This window comes from Heteronotia binoei, chromosome 6, assembly GCF_032191835.1.
Source record: "Heteronotia binoei isolate CCM8104 ecotype False Entrance Well chromosome 6, APGP_CSIRO_Hbin_v1, whole genome shotgun sequence".
NCBI classification, from domain to species: Eukaryota; Metazoa; Chordata; class Lepidosauria; order Squamata; family Gekkonidae; genus Heteronotia; species Heteronotia binoei.
The window spans coordinates 129,115,134-129,131,004 of NC_083228.1; the positions used below are offsets into that span (position 1 = coordinate 129,115,134).

Sequence of the window (15,871 nt, forward strand, 5' to 3'; positions counted from 1 at the left end):
ATGTTTTTTGCCTACAACTCCCATCAGCCCCAGCCATCGGCCATGCTGGCTGGGGCTGATGGGAATTGCAGGCAAAAAACATCTGAAGAGCCAACGTTCCCTATCCCTGCTCTAGGCTGACCCTGCATTGAGCAGGGGGTGGGACTAGATGGCCTGTGATGGCCATGTTTTAATTATGTTTTTGTACTTTGATTTTAACACTGTTATTTTAACTGCTGTTAGCCGCCCTGAGCCCATTAGGGGAGGGCAGGGTATAAATGCAATAAAATAAAATAAAAATGGCCCCTTCCAACTCTGTAATTCTGTGAGAGGCGCTTCGACTGTGATCTTTCCAAAAACACACCACTGAGGGAGGCGATGAGCTCCCCCTCACTAGCAGTCTTGAAGCAGCAGCTGGACGAACACTTTTCAGAATGCTCTGATCCTGCATTGAGCAGGGGGTTGGACTAGATAGCCTGTAAGGCCCCTTCCAACTCTGTGATTCTAGGATTCTACGAATTCTTGTCGGAAATAAGAGGGTAAAAGAAGATAAATCTCAGAAGGCATGTCGATGAGAGAAGGGAGACTTATCCCCAGACGTTCTCAAGCCAGAAATCATCTTTCTGACATCCATCACCACCAAGCTAAATGAACGATATAGAAATGGAGAGTCGCCTTTCCATGCGTCGGCAGTGCAGGTAAAGCATCCAAAACTCCCAAGTTCTGCAAGTGAGACACTTTGCATTCACAGGAATGCACTTCAAATTTGCTTAGGGGATTTAGGTTCTGTAGTGGTAATTTTTTTTCCTTTTTTGCAAAAAAAAAAAACCCAAACAAAAAACCCAAAATGCTAAAAGCTTCTCCCCCACCCCCTCCAATGACTAATTCAGTCTTGGGGAAAGACAGATCAACGGGTGTGTGTAGAGGGAAAGAGACTGAAGGCCAACAGGACTGCAGGTTCCAAGATGACACTCGTCCCTCAACTCCTGAACAAGTCCCCCGTCCTTAGCATTCATCCCAACACGGTTCCTAATTTCTCTCTCCAACTCAGACAACAGAATCTCTGCAATCCTAATGCCAAGTGACTGGGTCTGCCTGGCCCAACATGGCCTACTTCGACTAGCAGCAGCTCCCCGAGTCCTTGGCCAGGGGTGTTTCGAGAAACTTTTAAGTGGAGGCGGGGTGGTCTGCACAGCATGGCCTCTACCGCCAAGCCGTGGGCACTTTGGCAGGACTTTCACTGCACTCTGCTCCCCTCTTGGAAAACCGTCCGTGCTGCAGCTACAGTGGAGCTACGCCACGCAAAAAAAAAAGGGGGGGGGGGAGAAGTGCCCTGCCTCTCTGCAGTTCTGGTGTTTCTCAGGCCGAGTGCACTCATGCAAAGGGGAGTGCGGGCAGGGAAAAGGGCAGCAGCAGAATCTCCCCTGCAAACGAAACGAAGAACCTTCGCGAATGAAGAACCTTTGCGAACCTTCGTGAACGAACAGACACGACACGAACACTCAGCAGCCTGCAGAGCATACTCCGGCCGAGTGTGAGCGAAAGAAAAAAACCTTGGACCCCCTTACTTCACCGTTAGGGATGAAGGCGGTTAGAAACACTGAGCGAGCTGTAGAAGAGGCTCCGAAGGCGCAGAGCACAGAAGCGGGGCGCGTGGGTCAAGCAGAGGGCGGCAAGAAGGCGCTCCCGTGTCAAGGGCGGGGGAGCGGCCAGTGGGAATCGTGTCTCATTGCACATAGCCCAGGTTCTCCATCTCGTTCTTGTACCGCTGCTCGGACACTTTGCTCTTGTGCTGCTTGCTCTCCAGGTGCTGCCGGAACTCCATCTCCTCGCTGGCGCCAGCGTTACACATGGAGCAGTAGAACTGACCGCTGGGGGTGACACACATGGCAAGGTCGCGCGGGATGCGCTGACGAGAGCGCGGGTTGAAATAAGGGCCTGCAAGGAGGAAACAGGAAGGAGAGATGGATGTTCACAGTGTAGGATGAGACAGAGAGCTACGGAGACAGTGACGAGAACCCGCTGAGAAGAGGTGAGGACATCCTTGGGGCAAGACAGCTGGGAATGGCCCTCTGAACATCAACATCCATTGGCTGTTCTCAGGCCCTGAATTCAGCAGGAGCTCACAGGAGCACAGCTCCTGAACCTTTCTGAGGTTGCCCCTCCTCCTCCCCACCTACCTTGTCCACTGAATAGTAGGTGCAGCCGCATAACAATCCCTGGATTAGGAGAACAGGCAGCCAGCCAGCCAGCAGGAGCTTTGCCACACCCCCAGCAGCCCTCATTCATCCCTGGAGAAGCCCACACCACCCTTTCTCCACTTATGTGATTTTGGACAGCGGGTGGCTTGCTGGCCTTTTGACTGTGGGAAGGGTGGCCAAGGAGAGCCCCAGATGAGCGAGGCCTGCTTGGGCTGGCCGGATCTCTAGCCAGCCCAAGCAGGCCTCGCTTGCCCAGGGCCCTCTTTTCTTGTGTGGGGTTGCTTTTGGCTGATGGGGGGCGCAATATGCTAACGAGTTATGCTAATAAGCTCCACCACCTATTTTTCTACAAAACGACCCCTGGCCATTCTGATACTTGAAGAGCACATTCAGCCAGGAAGGTGCCAGGTGCAAGGAAGAAAGATGGCACACCTCAGATGAGGGAACCCACTGAAAAGGCTGTGTCCTTCACAGACATCTGTCTCCCCCTCATTGTCTGGGCCTACATTCAGTGGATTTTGTGTGTGTGCCCTGATCTGGATGGCCCAGGCTAGCTTGATCTTTTTAGATCTTGGAAGCTAAATCTCAGATAAATAAATAAATAAAATAAAATAAGCAGGGTTGGCCCTGGTTAGTATTTGGATGGCAGACCTCCAAGGAAGTCCAAGGTCACTATGTAGAAGCAGCCAATGGCAAACCACCTCTGAACATTTCCTTACTTTGAAAACTCTATGGTACGGGTGGCCAAACTTGCTTAACATAGACTAAACATCAGATGTTTGAGAGCTGCAAGACACGAACAAATATCACACACGTCTTTATTAAAACTCTTAATACGTTTTTGCACAGAAAGATAAAATACATATGTATGCACTTCACAACATGCTAGGAGGAGACTTTAAAAAAAAAAAACAAAAGCTGGGAATAACAGTCCCCATAAGACCAGCATAGGGAAAGGTTACGGAATTATTTTTTGGCAGCAGCGGGAGAAAAGAAATACACATGTACCATAGAAATCACTGACTGCTGTTTGCTGTTTGCATCATTATGCCTCTTTCTTTGTCTTGATACCAAGGTGAGCAAATACAGCTCCTACAAAAGTTATGAAACTAAAGGAGAACCCAGTCCTGGCCTCTTTAATTCCACCCCCTTGGCTCTCACTTTCTCCACTCTGGCTCTCCAGGTGACCTCTGTGGTGGTGGTGAAGAGCTTGCAAGCCTACCTATTTTTCGCTCCTTCCCCACTTCACACATGGCAGAAAAAGACACTATGCATCAGTGATCAGAGGCTGACTGAGAGCCCAATGCTAAGCATGCTTACTTGAGAGTAAGCCTTCATTAAAAGAAGACAATGACAGCAGATTTATACCCCGACCTTCTCTATGAATAAGAGACTCAGGGTGGCTTACAATCTCCTATATCTTCTCCCCCCACAACAGACACCCTGTGAGATGGGTGGGGCTGAGAGTGCTCTCAAAGAAGCTGCCCTTTCAAAGACAGCTCCTGAGATAGCTATGGCTGACCCAAGGCCATTCCAGCAGCTGCAAGTGGAGGAGTGGGGAATCAAACTCAGTTCTCCCAGATAAGAGTCCACACACTTAACCACTACACCAAACTGGCTCTCCCTACTTAGGCTCCTCCTCGACCTCTGCGAGCCTCGACCTGTGAAAGAGCCACACGTGGCTCGTGAGCCATAGTCTGGCCATCCCTGCTCCATGGGGTCGCCATAAATTGGCTGTGACTTGACATAACTTATCACCACCACCAGGTCCTGCTCAAATGTTATCTGGACTGGGAGAAGTGAGGTGGGCAGCCTGGTGTTTAGACTAGATTGGAGTCCAGGAGCACCTTAGAAACCCACAAGATTTTGGGAGTATGAGCCTTTGAAAGTCAAAACTCCCTTTATCAGAGACAGAAGAAGGAAGCTTTGACACTCAAAAGCGCACAGCCCACCCCAAATCTTTCAGGTCTCTAGGGTGCTGCTGGACTGGAATCTAGCTGTTCTACTGCAGACCAATGCAGCTAAACCTCTGAAACAGGGGTGACGAAACTGCAGCTCGGGAGCCACATGTGGCTCTTTTACGCATATTGTGTGGCTCTTGAAGCTCCCACATCCCTGTTGGCCAGCTTGGAGAAGGCATTTGTCTCTTTAAATCACTTCTCCAAGCAAGCCAGTCGGTGGCTTGGAGAATGCATTTAAAATTAAAATTGCTTCCTTTCCACCTCTCCCTCCCTCCACCCATCTATTTTCCTTTCTTTCTTCCTTCCTTCCCTCCTCCCTCCCTCCTTTCAAACATCTGATATTCATGTCTTGCAGCTCTCAAATATCTGATATTTATTCTATGTGGCTCTTACATTAAGCAAGTTTGGCCATCCCTACTCTGAAACTATCTTTGGAGAAAGCTTTTTCTAGTTACTTTATGGGCAAACTGATCTGACCCGTTCTTCAGTAAAATGAGGAAGCCGACTGTCCGTCTCCTGGAATGTTGATTAAAATTCAGGGTCTGAAATGCCTGGGAAAAAAATAATTATTCCCACAACAGATGGCCTTGGAGGGTGGCTAACTTGTGCTGTCATTCTGGACGGCTGCAACGCAACCAGGGCTCAGATCTAGTACTGCAGGAGTCAAACGACCCTGGTCTGGTGCCAAAGAAACAGAGCAGAAAATTGCCCCCGCTCGGAGTGGTGTCGGAGAAGGGCAGATGGTAAATTAAGATGCAAGGTGAGAAAGCAAGCGAATGGACAGGCCTGAAATCCCTGGCAGTGGGGGAATGAGGAGTGGATTAAGCCAGGAAGACAGGTGAGGGTCAGCTGAAGCTGGAGTAAATGGCTTTAGTGCTGTCGGCATGACAACGTGTGTGAAGTTTGCAAGCCTCAAAGAGCCACGAGCCACAAAAGCCTCAGAAGACTCCACCATCTTTGCTACCTTGCAAACACATATATGAACATATGAAGCTGCCTTATACTGAATCAGACCCTTGGTCCATCAAAGTCAGTATTGTCTTCTCAGACTGGCAGCGGCTCTCCAGGGTCCTGAGCTGAGGTTTTTCACACCTATTTGCCTGGACCCTTTTTTGGAGACGCCAGGGATTGAACCTGGGACCTTCTGCTTACCAAGCAGATGCTTTACCACTGAGCCACTGTCCCTCCCCAATCACATCTCTCACCCTGTTTACTAGGCATTACTGCATACTGGAAAGCCAGTGTGGTGTGGCACTTGAGAGAGTCACATGAGGATCCGGGAGTCCCAGGTTTGAATCTCCACTCTACCATGGAAACTCACTGGGTGCCTTTGGGCCAAAAGCACACATCGTAAGTCTCAGCCTACTTCACAATGGGTTGTTGTGAGGATTAAAAGGAGCAGAACAATTCACGTTCCTTGACTTCCCCCTTGGGGAGAAGAATGGGATATAAATTCAGTAGATAAGAAAACACACAGGCCGGCCCCAACCCAGTCAATTTAAAATGGCCTCTTCTCTCATCCTCTTCCCATCTATCCGATGATAATAATCACATGGCAGCATGTGTAGTATAGCTGGGAGGTCCTAAGATTGTCTGGCAGTCAGAAATTCTAGCTCTTTTAGCATTAATGCTTAGGGGCTATGCCTTAGGACAGGGGTGGCCAAACTGTGGTTTGGTTAAGTGCATGGACTCTTATCTGGGAGAACCAGGTTTTATTCCCCACTCCTCCGCATGCAGCTGCTGGGTGATCTTGGGTCAGTCACAGTTCTCTCAGAGTTGTTCTCTCAGGAGCAGTTTCTGCCAGAGCTCTCTCAGCCCCACCTACCTCACAGAGTGTCTGTTGTGGCGAGGGGGGGGGGAGATAAAGGAGATTGTAAACCGTTCTGACTCCTTCGGGTAGTGTTATGTATTGGAACTGGAGTTTGGCCTTAGGGCCAGCAGAGACTTGGCTGAGCTGGAAACCCTAAAATCAGGAATGGCGTATGTGGTCCTTCTTCTGTTGGATCCTCGCAACAGAAGGGTTTTCAAGGAAAGAGAGAAATAGAGGTGGTTTGCTATGGCCACCCTCTGCATAGTGACCCTGGACTTCCTTGGTGGTCTCCTCTCCAAATGTTAACCCTGGCTGACCCAGTTTAGGTTCCAAGATCCAATGAGATTAGGCTAGCCAGGGCCACCCAATGAGGGCTTGGCTTAGGATTTTCCCAACATTCTTAAAGTTCATGGCAGCCATTTTGTGGTGGCGCCCACTTCCCATTCTCAGAACTCCAGCCATGCCCAGCGACACTGGGCTCCCGTGGGTCTCGCAACTCCTTCTTGCTCTTTATTGTTCTTCTTACCAAACCACTTCTCTCTGTAGAACTGCCTCTTCCATATTAGAACAGCTCTACTAGCTTAAATTTTTAAAGAGCATTCCGAGACGTACTTTATCCCTCACACTTTCCCCTGCGAGCTGGCTAACCTCCACTGCCCTCTTGGATTATGCCCTTTAGGTTAGTTGTGTTTGTCTGTTAGATGGTAAACCTGAAGGCAGCTTTTGCCTTTATCTCTACTTAGCGTACCGCATTTTGTCTTGTGGTTCCTTCAGAAATCAAACCTGACCCTACAACTTCTATCCGGTTTGCTGTGCCCCAGGAGCCAGCTTCTGTTCGAAATCTGTTCCTGGGAAATCTCTGGTTCCAGACACAGAGACCCAACCTGCCCCAGTTACCTGGCAACACAAGCCCACAAGCCACACCTGCCAATCAGCGGTATCTAGGAGACCAGCACCGGCGTTACCTGTGTTATTCTGGACAACGTACACGTTCCTTCTATTCTGCATCATCTTGTAATCGTTCCCTTCCTTCCTCGGCCTCCGTTTGTTCCCTTCCGATGAATCCCTGATGTGGACGGCATTCGGTGGCAAGCAGCGACACAAAGAGAAGAGAGGGCGGAAGACAGATTTTACAGTCGTCAACAAGAAAGGTTTTATTAGAAGCCGCAAGCGTCACAACCACCCACGTGTGGGGGAAAGTTCAACAATACCTACGAGAACGAATTGTTCTGAGCTTCGGCCAGCCTTAGCCTCTTGGCATGGTTCTTCCCTTGGTAGTGAGCCTGGGCCACTGCTGGGGAACTAAATGAAGCATCACATAGTTTGCAGTAGTCGTTCTCGGTGGCCAGAATCACACGGCCTCCTGGTTTGGATGAGGCTCCCTACACAGAAAGGATAAGGGTGTTAAGAGAAACCGAAGCAGCTGGTTCTGTATAATGCTATCTCCCACTCTCTGTGGTGTCCAGGGCAAGCTCCATAACAAGGAAAGCCATGGGTGTCAGATAGGAGACCGGGAGGGAGGGGTGGCCATTTTAGCACTCATTTTTGTGCCCCCCCCCCCAAGAAACCAGCAAAACTAATGATCTTTCCCTCCCCCAAACACACACTGTGACTGCAATCACACACGCTAAATAATGCAGTTTCAATCCACTTTCATTGCACTTTCCAACAGGATTTTACTGTATGAACTGACAAAATCCAGTTGAAAAGTGCATTGGAAGTGAACTGAAGGTGCTTTATTAAGTGTGTGTGTGTGACCGCAGCCTGTGTTAGGCACTGAAAGCGATAATGTGACTTGTTATAATTAATTTATATATTAAACTAAATAGTAGCAGGTTAGACGCAACCCAAAGCTGACAAGAAAGGGTGATCCAAATAAAACAATGAGCATTTAAAGGGACCACTGATAAGCTTGTAACATGCGTAGACAAAAAAATGCCCTTATTCTTTATTCACTTGCAGCCGGTTTGTCTGTGTGCTTTATAAAGTTTATAATCTGCTACCTGCCATTACATTTTATGATATCTATGGCTCATCCTGGCAAGGTCTCATTTATGTCAGATCCAGCCCTCATCACAAATGAGTTCGACACCCCTGCGTATAAATTCTGTAGGCACCAGCAGGTTGTACTTGGACATATGAACATATATGAACATATGAAGCTGCCTTATACTGAATCAGACCCTCTGTCCATCAAAGTCAGTATTGTCTACTCAGACTGGCAGCGGCTCTCCAGGGTCTCAAGCTGAGGTTTTTCACGCCTACTTGCCTGGACCCTTTTTAGTTGGAGATGCCGGGGATTTAACCTGGAAAAGGTTTTGGGAAAGGATCTGACTTTAAGAAAAAAAGATACTGTCTCCCCCAAGTGGCTGACCTCACCAACCACTTCTGACTTCACCAACATCAAAGTCCTCATCAAAGAGCCAGTTTGGTGTGGTGGTGTGTGGACTCTTATCTGGGAAAACCAGGTTTGATTCCCCACTCCTTCACTTGCAGCTGGGTGTCTGTTGTTGGGGGAGAAGATATAGGAGATTGTAAGTCGCTCTGAGTCTCTGATTCAAAGAGAGAGGCAGCGTATAATTCTGCAGTCTTCTTCATTTATTAGTTCAAGTGATAGCTCAATTATCTTGTTTTGTACCCAAGAGTAGAGTCAATGGTTGTGGGTGACCTAAGGATGCTTCCAACAGAGGCATCCCCCCTGCCCCACCCCCAAATGTGTAAGAAATCCCATCTCCTAGCGTGACATGATCATGTTGCAATCATCCCCTACCCCTTCCCATCTGCTGGAAGGAGGGAGAAAACCTGCAATAGGGGGACATCAACAGTGCATGCTCTAACAGCAGTGCCCTGTTCCTTTCACTATCCAGCAGTGAAGCGCTATGCTGCCCCTAACGATGGAAGCTCCATTTGGTTTGCTGGGGCTTCTGCCCATCCACTGAGTGTGTTTAATCTGTTTTCAAAAACTACCCAAGTGAGGGATCATTGCTATGTGCTTCCATAGGTGTGGTAGCTTTAGGTGGGGAAGGAACAGAATAGTCACATGGACCCTGAAATGACACACAGAAAGGCAATCCCATGACCTGTTAAAATAATTAGTTAAGGCCCAAGCAAGAGCTAGCGGTGGTTAGAATAATTCCAGTCATGTTTGGCTGTAGCAGCAGAATAAAAAAGGAATCCAGTGGCACCTTTAAAACGAAAAACATTTATTCTGCCATAAGCTTTTTGTGAGTCAGACTGCACAAGTGTAATGTAGCAGTTAAGAGCAGCAGACTCTAATCTGGAGTACCAGGTTTGACTCTCCACTTCTCCACATGAAGCCTCCTGGGTGACCTTAGGCCAGTCAGAGTTCTCTCAGAACTCTCTCAGCCCCACAAGGTGCCTGTTGTGAGGAGAGGAAGGGAAGGTGATGGCTAGCTGCTTTTTAGGGTAGGAAAAAGCAGGGTATCAAAACCAACCCTTCTTCTTCCATTCTAAGAGTGAAAGACTAAGCCTCACAGCCATGCTATTCACTGTGTGACCTTGGACTAGTTATTCTCACTCAACCTATCCTACCTCATAGGGCCATTGTGGGGGAAAAATGAGGGGAGAGCCTTGTATGTTATCCCATACTCCTTGTTAAAAACAGGATTAAAACGATCAAATAACATAGACAAGGCTAGCCTGGGCTATCCGGATCAGGGCAAATTAACATTACTGGTAATAATAAACATGTTGATGAAATACCCAGACAGTTTCTGCAAATTATGTTGCAAAGCCCCAAGAACAATGTTCATTATGCTTTCTCTTGAGGAGGAACTAAATGCACCTCCACAGAACTCACCTGGGGTGGAAGGGAAGCCACCGGGTGCGAGGCAGGCTCAAGAGAACTATTCATTCTGGCAGGAGCTGGACAACTATTGGCAGCATAGTAGTTTCGAAGTTTCTTGCTATGGTTTTTACCCTGGAAAGAGAGCTTGCATTAACAGCTCATAGGCAGCCACAGATATTAACCAATGCAAGGGGACCAAGGCTGCAGGTAAGGACCACCTACTAGTAAGACTGACTCCACAAGGTCAATGCCCAAGAGCCAATATTAAGAATACCAGCAGGAGACCTTCATCTAGATCAGAGGCCTAATAGGCAGGGCTTTTTTTTTTTGTAGCAGGAACTCCTTTGCCTATTAGGCTACACCCCCCTGATGTAGCCAGTCCTCCTGGAGTTTACAGAGCTCTTAGTACAGGGCCTACTGTAAGCTCTTGGAGGATTGGCTATATCAAGGGGGTGTAGCTTAATATGCAAAGGAGTTTCTGCTAAAAAAAATTTTTTTTAAAGCCCTGCTAATAGGTAAGGCATTTATGAAATGGATTAATAAAACCAGACTCCTCACCAGTTGCTGAAGTTGTACACACCGTGATTATAGTTACAGGCTACCGAATTTCACTTCATTTTAGGAAAAGCTTCTGAAATGTGCCCTTTACCCTTTAATTTTTATTCACTTACATTATTTATAGTCCGCCATTCTCACAGAGACAAAAACAAGACAGTCAATAGCCAATGGATTACAATTTTAGAAGTCTGGAACCACCAGAAAGAACTGGAGCACAGCATAAATATCCACGTGATACATTAAGCGGTACAGAGATTCCATAATAGACTCCTACTTACAGTAAGCTATGCACAGCAGTACAGACTGCAGTCCCTAATCATCTATTCAAGGAACCATTTTGTATAGCACAATGCTATCACCTGCATATAAAGCCCTCTAGAATAATGCATCTATACATACATACAAATATAGCAGGGATGGCCAAACTTGCTTACTCGGAGAGACATGCAGAATAAACGTCAGACATCTGAGAACCGCAAGACATGAGCGTCAGATGTTTGAGAGCTGCAGGTGGGCAGGAAGGCAGGGGGGGGAGGCAGGAAGATGGATGGATGGATGGAGATAGACAGACAGATGATAGACAGAGAGAGAGAGAGAGAAATGTGGGAGGGAGGGAAGAAGTGGTGGAAAGTAAGCAACTAACTTTAAATGCATTCTCCAAGCTGCCACCTGGCTTGGCTTGGATAAGTGATTTGAAGAGACAAATGCCTTCTCCAAGCCAGCTGATGGGGTGGTGGGGGCTTCGAGAGCCACACAATATGTGTGAAAAAGCTACATGTGGCTCCCGAGCCACAGTTTGGCTACCCCTGGTCTATAGGATATTTTGCTGCTTCTCTGCATCTTATGATCAATACTGTTAGAAAGCCCAAGAGGTGCCAGGTGGCCAGCCACCTAAGCTCTGTGACTTATGGAACAGGGCATCCTGGGATCACACGGAATGATGACAGTAACTGTAATAACTTTTATCCAACCACTCCGCTCAGCCAAGTTGGCAGCCTTCCTTCAGCCAAATGAGCCTTCCTCTAACATTAGTAGCTCCTTCTCCACCAAAGAGCCATTCAAGCAGCAGGAAGGCTACTGAAGCTGGAGATCTGGACGGCAGAGTGATGGAAAGGGCTGTCAAATCATACCCAATGCATGGCAGCCCCACAGGGTTTTTAAGGCAAGAGATGACCAGAAGTGGTTTGCCATTGCCTGCCTCTGCATAGCGTCCCCTGGACTTCCTCGATGGTCTCCCGTCCAAGCACTAACCAAAGCCAACCCTGCTTAGCTTCTGAGATTAGACAAAACTGAGCTAGCCTGGGCCACCCAGGTCAAGGCAAGATTGGATATATGCCAGTGTTTTCATTGACCCCGAAGAACCACACCTCATGGTATCGGTGCTATGAGCAGTCGTAGCGTTGTGGTTTTGAAGACAGAAACTGTTTGCCACATTTAAGAAAACAACTCATAAGTTAAAACATCCCCTAACTGAGCTGTTCCTGCCAGATCCTTCCCTCCCTTCTATAATTCACATGTCCAAGTAGTTGTTATGAGCAGCTGTGTGTTAAAATCACCAGATAAGGCGGCTAGGTAACGTACCTCCCTTGCCCAGATTTTGCCTCAAAACCTGAGTCCTAGAGCCAGACTAGAGAGCTGGACATCCCAGAGAGACCTCTCTCCCACATATCAGCGGATCAGGGGTTTAGCCAAACGACATCAAAATTTAGAGGAAGAGATGGCATAAGAAAGCTCATTTGTATAAGTGAAAATTAACATGGTTTTTGGCACCGCTGACTTATGGATCCCCCTCATGGGGTTTTCAAAGCAAGAGGTGAACAGAGGTAGTTTACCACTACGTACCTCTGTGTAGCAGAAAAGCGCATTAGCTCCTTAAAGACTAACAAAATTTGCGGCAGGGTATGAACTTTCGTGAGTCACTGCGCACTCCTGGGAGCCAGTTTGGTGCAGTGGTTAAGTGTATGGACTCTTATCTGAGAGAACCGGGTTTGATTCCCCACTTGCACTTGCTGGAATGGCCATGGGTCAGCCATAGCTCTCACAGGAGTTTTTCTTGAAAGGGCAGCTGCTATAAGAGCTCTCTCAGCCCCACCTACCTCACAGGGTGTCTGTTGTGGGAGGGTGGGAGGTAAAGGAGATTGTGAAGCTTTGAGACTCTGAGTATAGGGCAGAATATAAATCCAATATCATCTTCTTCCTTCGGTGACTCACAAAAGCTCATCCCCTGCCACAAATTTTGTTAGTCTTTAAGGTACTACTGAACACTTGCTGTTTTCTACCGCTACAGACAAACACGGCTACCCGTCTTGATCTGCCTCTGAGGAGTGACCCTGGGTTTCCATGGTGGTCTCTCCACCAAGAACTAATTTGGGCTTACCCTGCTTAGCTTCCAAGTTCTGATGAGAATGAGCTATCTGGATCAGGGCAAATTAACATTACTGGTAATAATCAACATGTTGATGAAATACCCAGACAGTTTCTGCAAGTTCTTTCTTAGGGAGCAGCACAAATAAGGTCTCACAATAAGTAATAAACAAACAGGAACATGGTGCACAGTTGTTATAGCTCACTGGTAAGCCAGTGTGGTGTATTGCTTAGAGCACTGGACTGCAATCTGGGACACCCAGGTTCAAATCCTTACTCTGACCTGGAAGCTTCCTGAGTGACCTTGGGCCAGTCATACAACCCTCAGCCTAAGCAACCTCCCAGGGTTGTCGTGAGGATAAAATGGAAGAGAGGAGAATGACATCAGCTGCTTTGGGCCTCCTCTAGTAACCAAGGCAGGGTATTGATGATGTAAATAAAAACAATATATCAATCTGAGCGTGGTTTGAAAGTTTTACCGCTGGCAACTGTCCATGTGAGCACATGAAGCTGCCATGAGTAGATCAGCCCATCAAGGTCAATATTATCTACTCAGACTGGCAGCAGCTCTCCAGGGAACTCCTTTGCATATTAGGCCACACCCCTCTGATGTAGCCAATCTTTTTGGAGCTTACAGTAAGCCCTGTACTAAGAGCCCTGCAAGCTCTTGGAGGATTGGCTACATCAGGGGTGTGTGGCCTAATATGCAAAGGAGTTCCTGCTACAAGAAAAATGTCCCGGTCTCAGGTACAGGTTTTTCATATCACCTACCGCCTGGTCCTTTTAACTGCAGATGCTGAGAACTGAACCTGGGACCTTCCGCATGCCAAGCAGATGCTCTACCAACTGAGCCATGGTGGCTTCCTTTTCTCTTAGAAGCCTTTTAATTATTTTTTTATAAAAAATCTTTGCCTCCCATTCCCTTCACATATTGGGTATTCTAGCACCCCACCCACATCTCCTTACTGGAAAGATTTCTTTTCCAAACAGCCAGAGGTTGCATGCCCTCTGCTTTATGAGCCTGGATCCCCTGAAGAAACGGCTCTCTGCACCTTTCGCCGTACCTGGTAATGAGCCTGGGCTTGCTGGGCAGAATTCAAGGTGACGTTACAAAGTCTGCAGCACAAAGGTTTGCACAGTTCCTCCAGGACCGGGTCCTGCTCCACCACCGTAGGCAGTTCTTCATCCTGGGCGAGCGGCAAGGATGACCCCAGGCCGAGGGGTTTCTGCGGGGACAGTAGCAAGTTGGCTGCGGGCCTGGTGGCCACTGACATAGGAAGCGATGGCAACTTCTCAGGAGAAGGAGGAGGAGGGAGAGGAGGTCCGGCTTGCTGCAGGAGAATCATTGGCCAAGAGACCTTCTGGCATGCTTCTTTGGAAGGCAGAAAAGGAACAGATCTGGACCAGAAACACAGAGAAAGTCAACTGATCAGGGGTGTCCAACATACTTTTAGAGAAAAAGGGGTTGGAGGTGCTTTTATCGCAGGTTATGCATCCCCCTGCCCGCAATTAGACCAGCAGCCTGACAAGCTCCATTTGGCCTGAACTCATCAGGGATTGAGAGCTAACCATGGTCATCCACAGATGGGAGACTGCCTAGAAAGTCTTGTGTCCAAATGCCCACTTCTGGTAAATCAACAGATTGAGGACCTTAGAACTCTATCAATATTTGAACATGTGGCATACAGACGACAATTGTTTATAGCCTTATGTGTAGATATTTGGAAATCTTTTATAGAAACGTGTATAGATCTGCCACCATTGTTATATTTTTTGTTTCCACTTTACATATATTGTTTTTGCTTTTTAAAATTCTATTTACTAGATTTTGAGGGGGGGGTCCCCTCTTTTGGGGGGAGGGTTGAAAGAAGGGAAAAGAGAAGAAGACTGGAGTCATTGCATAGAGAAAGGCAATGGCAAACCATGCCTGGAACACCCCAAGGAAGAGGTCACCTTAGTTGTCACTCAATGGCACATTTGTTCTGTTTGTGCACCCCAAGTTACAGGTCTCGCAGAATTTAGGCTAAAGAGCAACGGGACAAACTTTTTTTGCGTTTGGGGGAAATGGAAGGTACGACTTCAGAACTAAGGCCTGGTGAACAAGGTGGTAGAAAAGGCAGCAGCACCTCAAATTGTAGGTGTGGACAGCCACGTTTTAAATGCACTCTTGTACAAGAACTCCCTCTGCTTGAAAAATTAGTACCTCAGGATCTTTGTATGCTGAGTTAGTTTTCCACTTATGGGTAATTATTAGCATAGGGGAAATTGGAAAGGAAATGTAATCCCACCTTGGCAATCTGAAATGGTACAGCCCATTCTCTACTACCTCAGCATTCTGCCATCGCATTCCACCGCATGTCTAGATCACTTCTAAATCTGGGGGATATCTGGGGTTTAATAAGAAGTGAGGTGGTTCCTCAAAAACAGAAGAGAAAAGGGGAAAAGAAATACAGGGGGGGGAAACATTGTTGCCCCCACAAATGTCATTCATTCATTACATAGACCTCATGGAGAGGAAAGCTAAAGCTACGATCTGCTAAGAACATAAGTGAAGCCATGTTGCATCAGGCCAATGGCCCATCCAGTCTAACACTCTCTCTTACACAGTGGCCAAAACCCTGCTCTTTCTGGTTAGGATAGTTCAAACCCTCCCCCCATGTGTCCCAGTTTGAGAGCCAGTTTGGTGTAGTGGTTAAGAGTGCAGACTCTAATCTCAGAGTACTGGGTTTGATCCCCATTCTTCCACATGCACCTGCTGAGTCAGTCACAGTTCTCTCAGAGCTGTTCTCTCAAAAGCAGTTCTCTCAGAGCTCTCTCAGCTCCCTCATACGGTATCTGCTGTGGGGAGAGGAAAAGGAGGAGACTGTAAGCTGCTCTGAGACTCCTTCATGTAGAGAAGAGAGGGGTAAAAATCCAATCTCTTCTTCTCTTGCCTTATGTTTGGCTTGTTCCACACAATTAATCAAGAACCACCGGGAAAGGAATCAACCCTTATCTCTATACCCTGCTCCTCTTCAGTTGAAGACAGGAAGCTGCCTTTTATGGTATCTGACCAGTGGTTTGTTTAGCTCAGTAGCCCAGCTGGCAGGGGCTCTTCAGGAGGTCAGGCACAAAAGAGCCACCACCTACATCTGCTACTTGAGACCCTTTCATGGGCAATGCCAGGAACTTGAATCTGAGACTTCAGGGC

At 47.6% G+C, this 15,871-nt stretch overlaps 1 protein-coding gene across 2 annotated transcripts; it reads right to left on the reverse strand.

The window, feature by feature from the left end:
* Window positions 1–1,523: 1,523 nt before the first annotated feature.
* Window positions 1,524–14,074, reverse strand: ZMAT3 (zinc finger matrin-type 3). Of its 2 annotated transcripts, XM_060240908.1 has the most exons (5): window positions 13,746–14,074; window positions 9,772–9,891; window positions 7,167–7,333; window positions 6,917–7,017; window positions 1,526–1,917 (listed from the first exon to the last, which is right to left on the reverse strand). In XM_060240908.1, exons 1-5 carry the CDS (start codon window positions 14,025–14,027, stop codon window positions 1,706–1,708), a joined length of 882 nt encoding a protein of 293 aa, XP_060096891.1. In that variant the 5' UTR covers window positions 14,028–14,074; the 3' UTR covers window positions 1,526–1,705. The 2 variants fall into 2 exon arrangements, with proteins under 2 accessions (XP_060096892.1, XP_060096891.1); XM_060240909.1 differs by lacking the exon at window positions 9,772–9,891 and having other exon boundaries at window positions 1,524–1,917.
* Window positions 14,075–15,871: the final 1,797 nt, after the last annotated feature.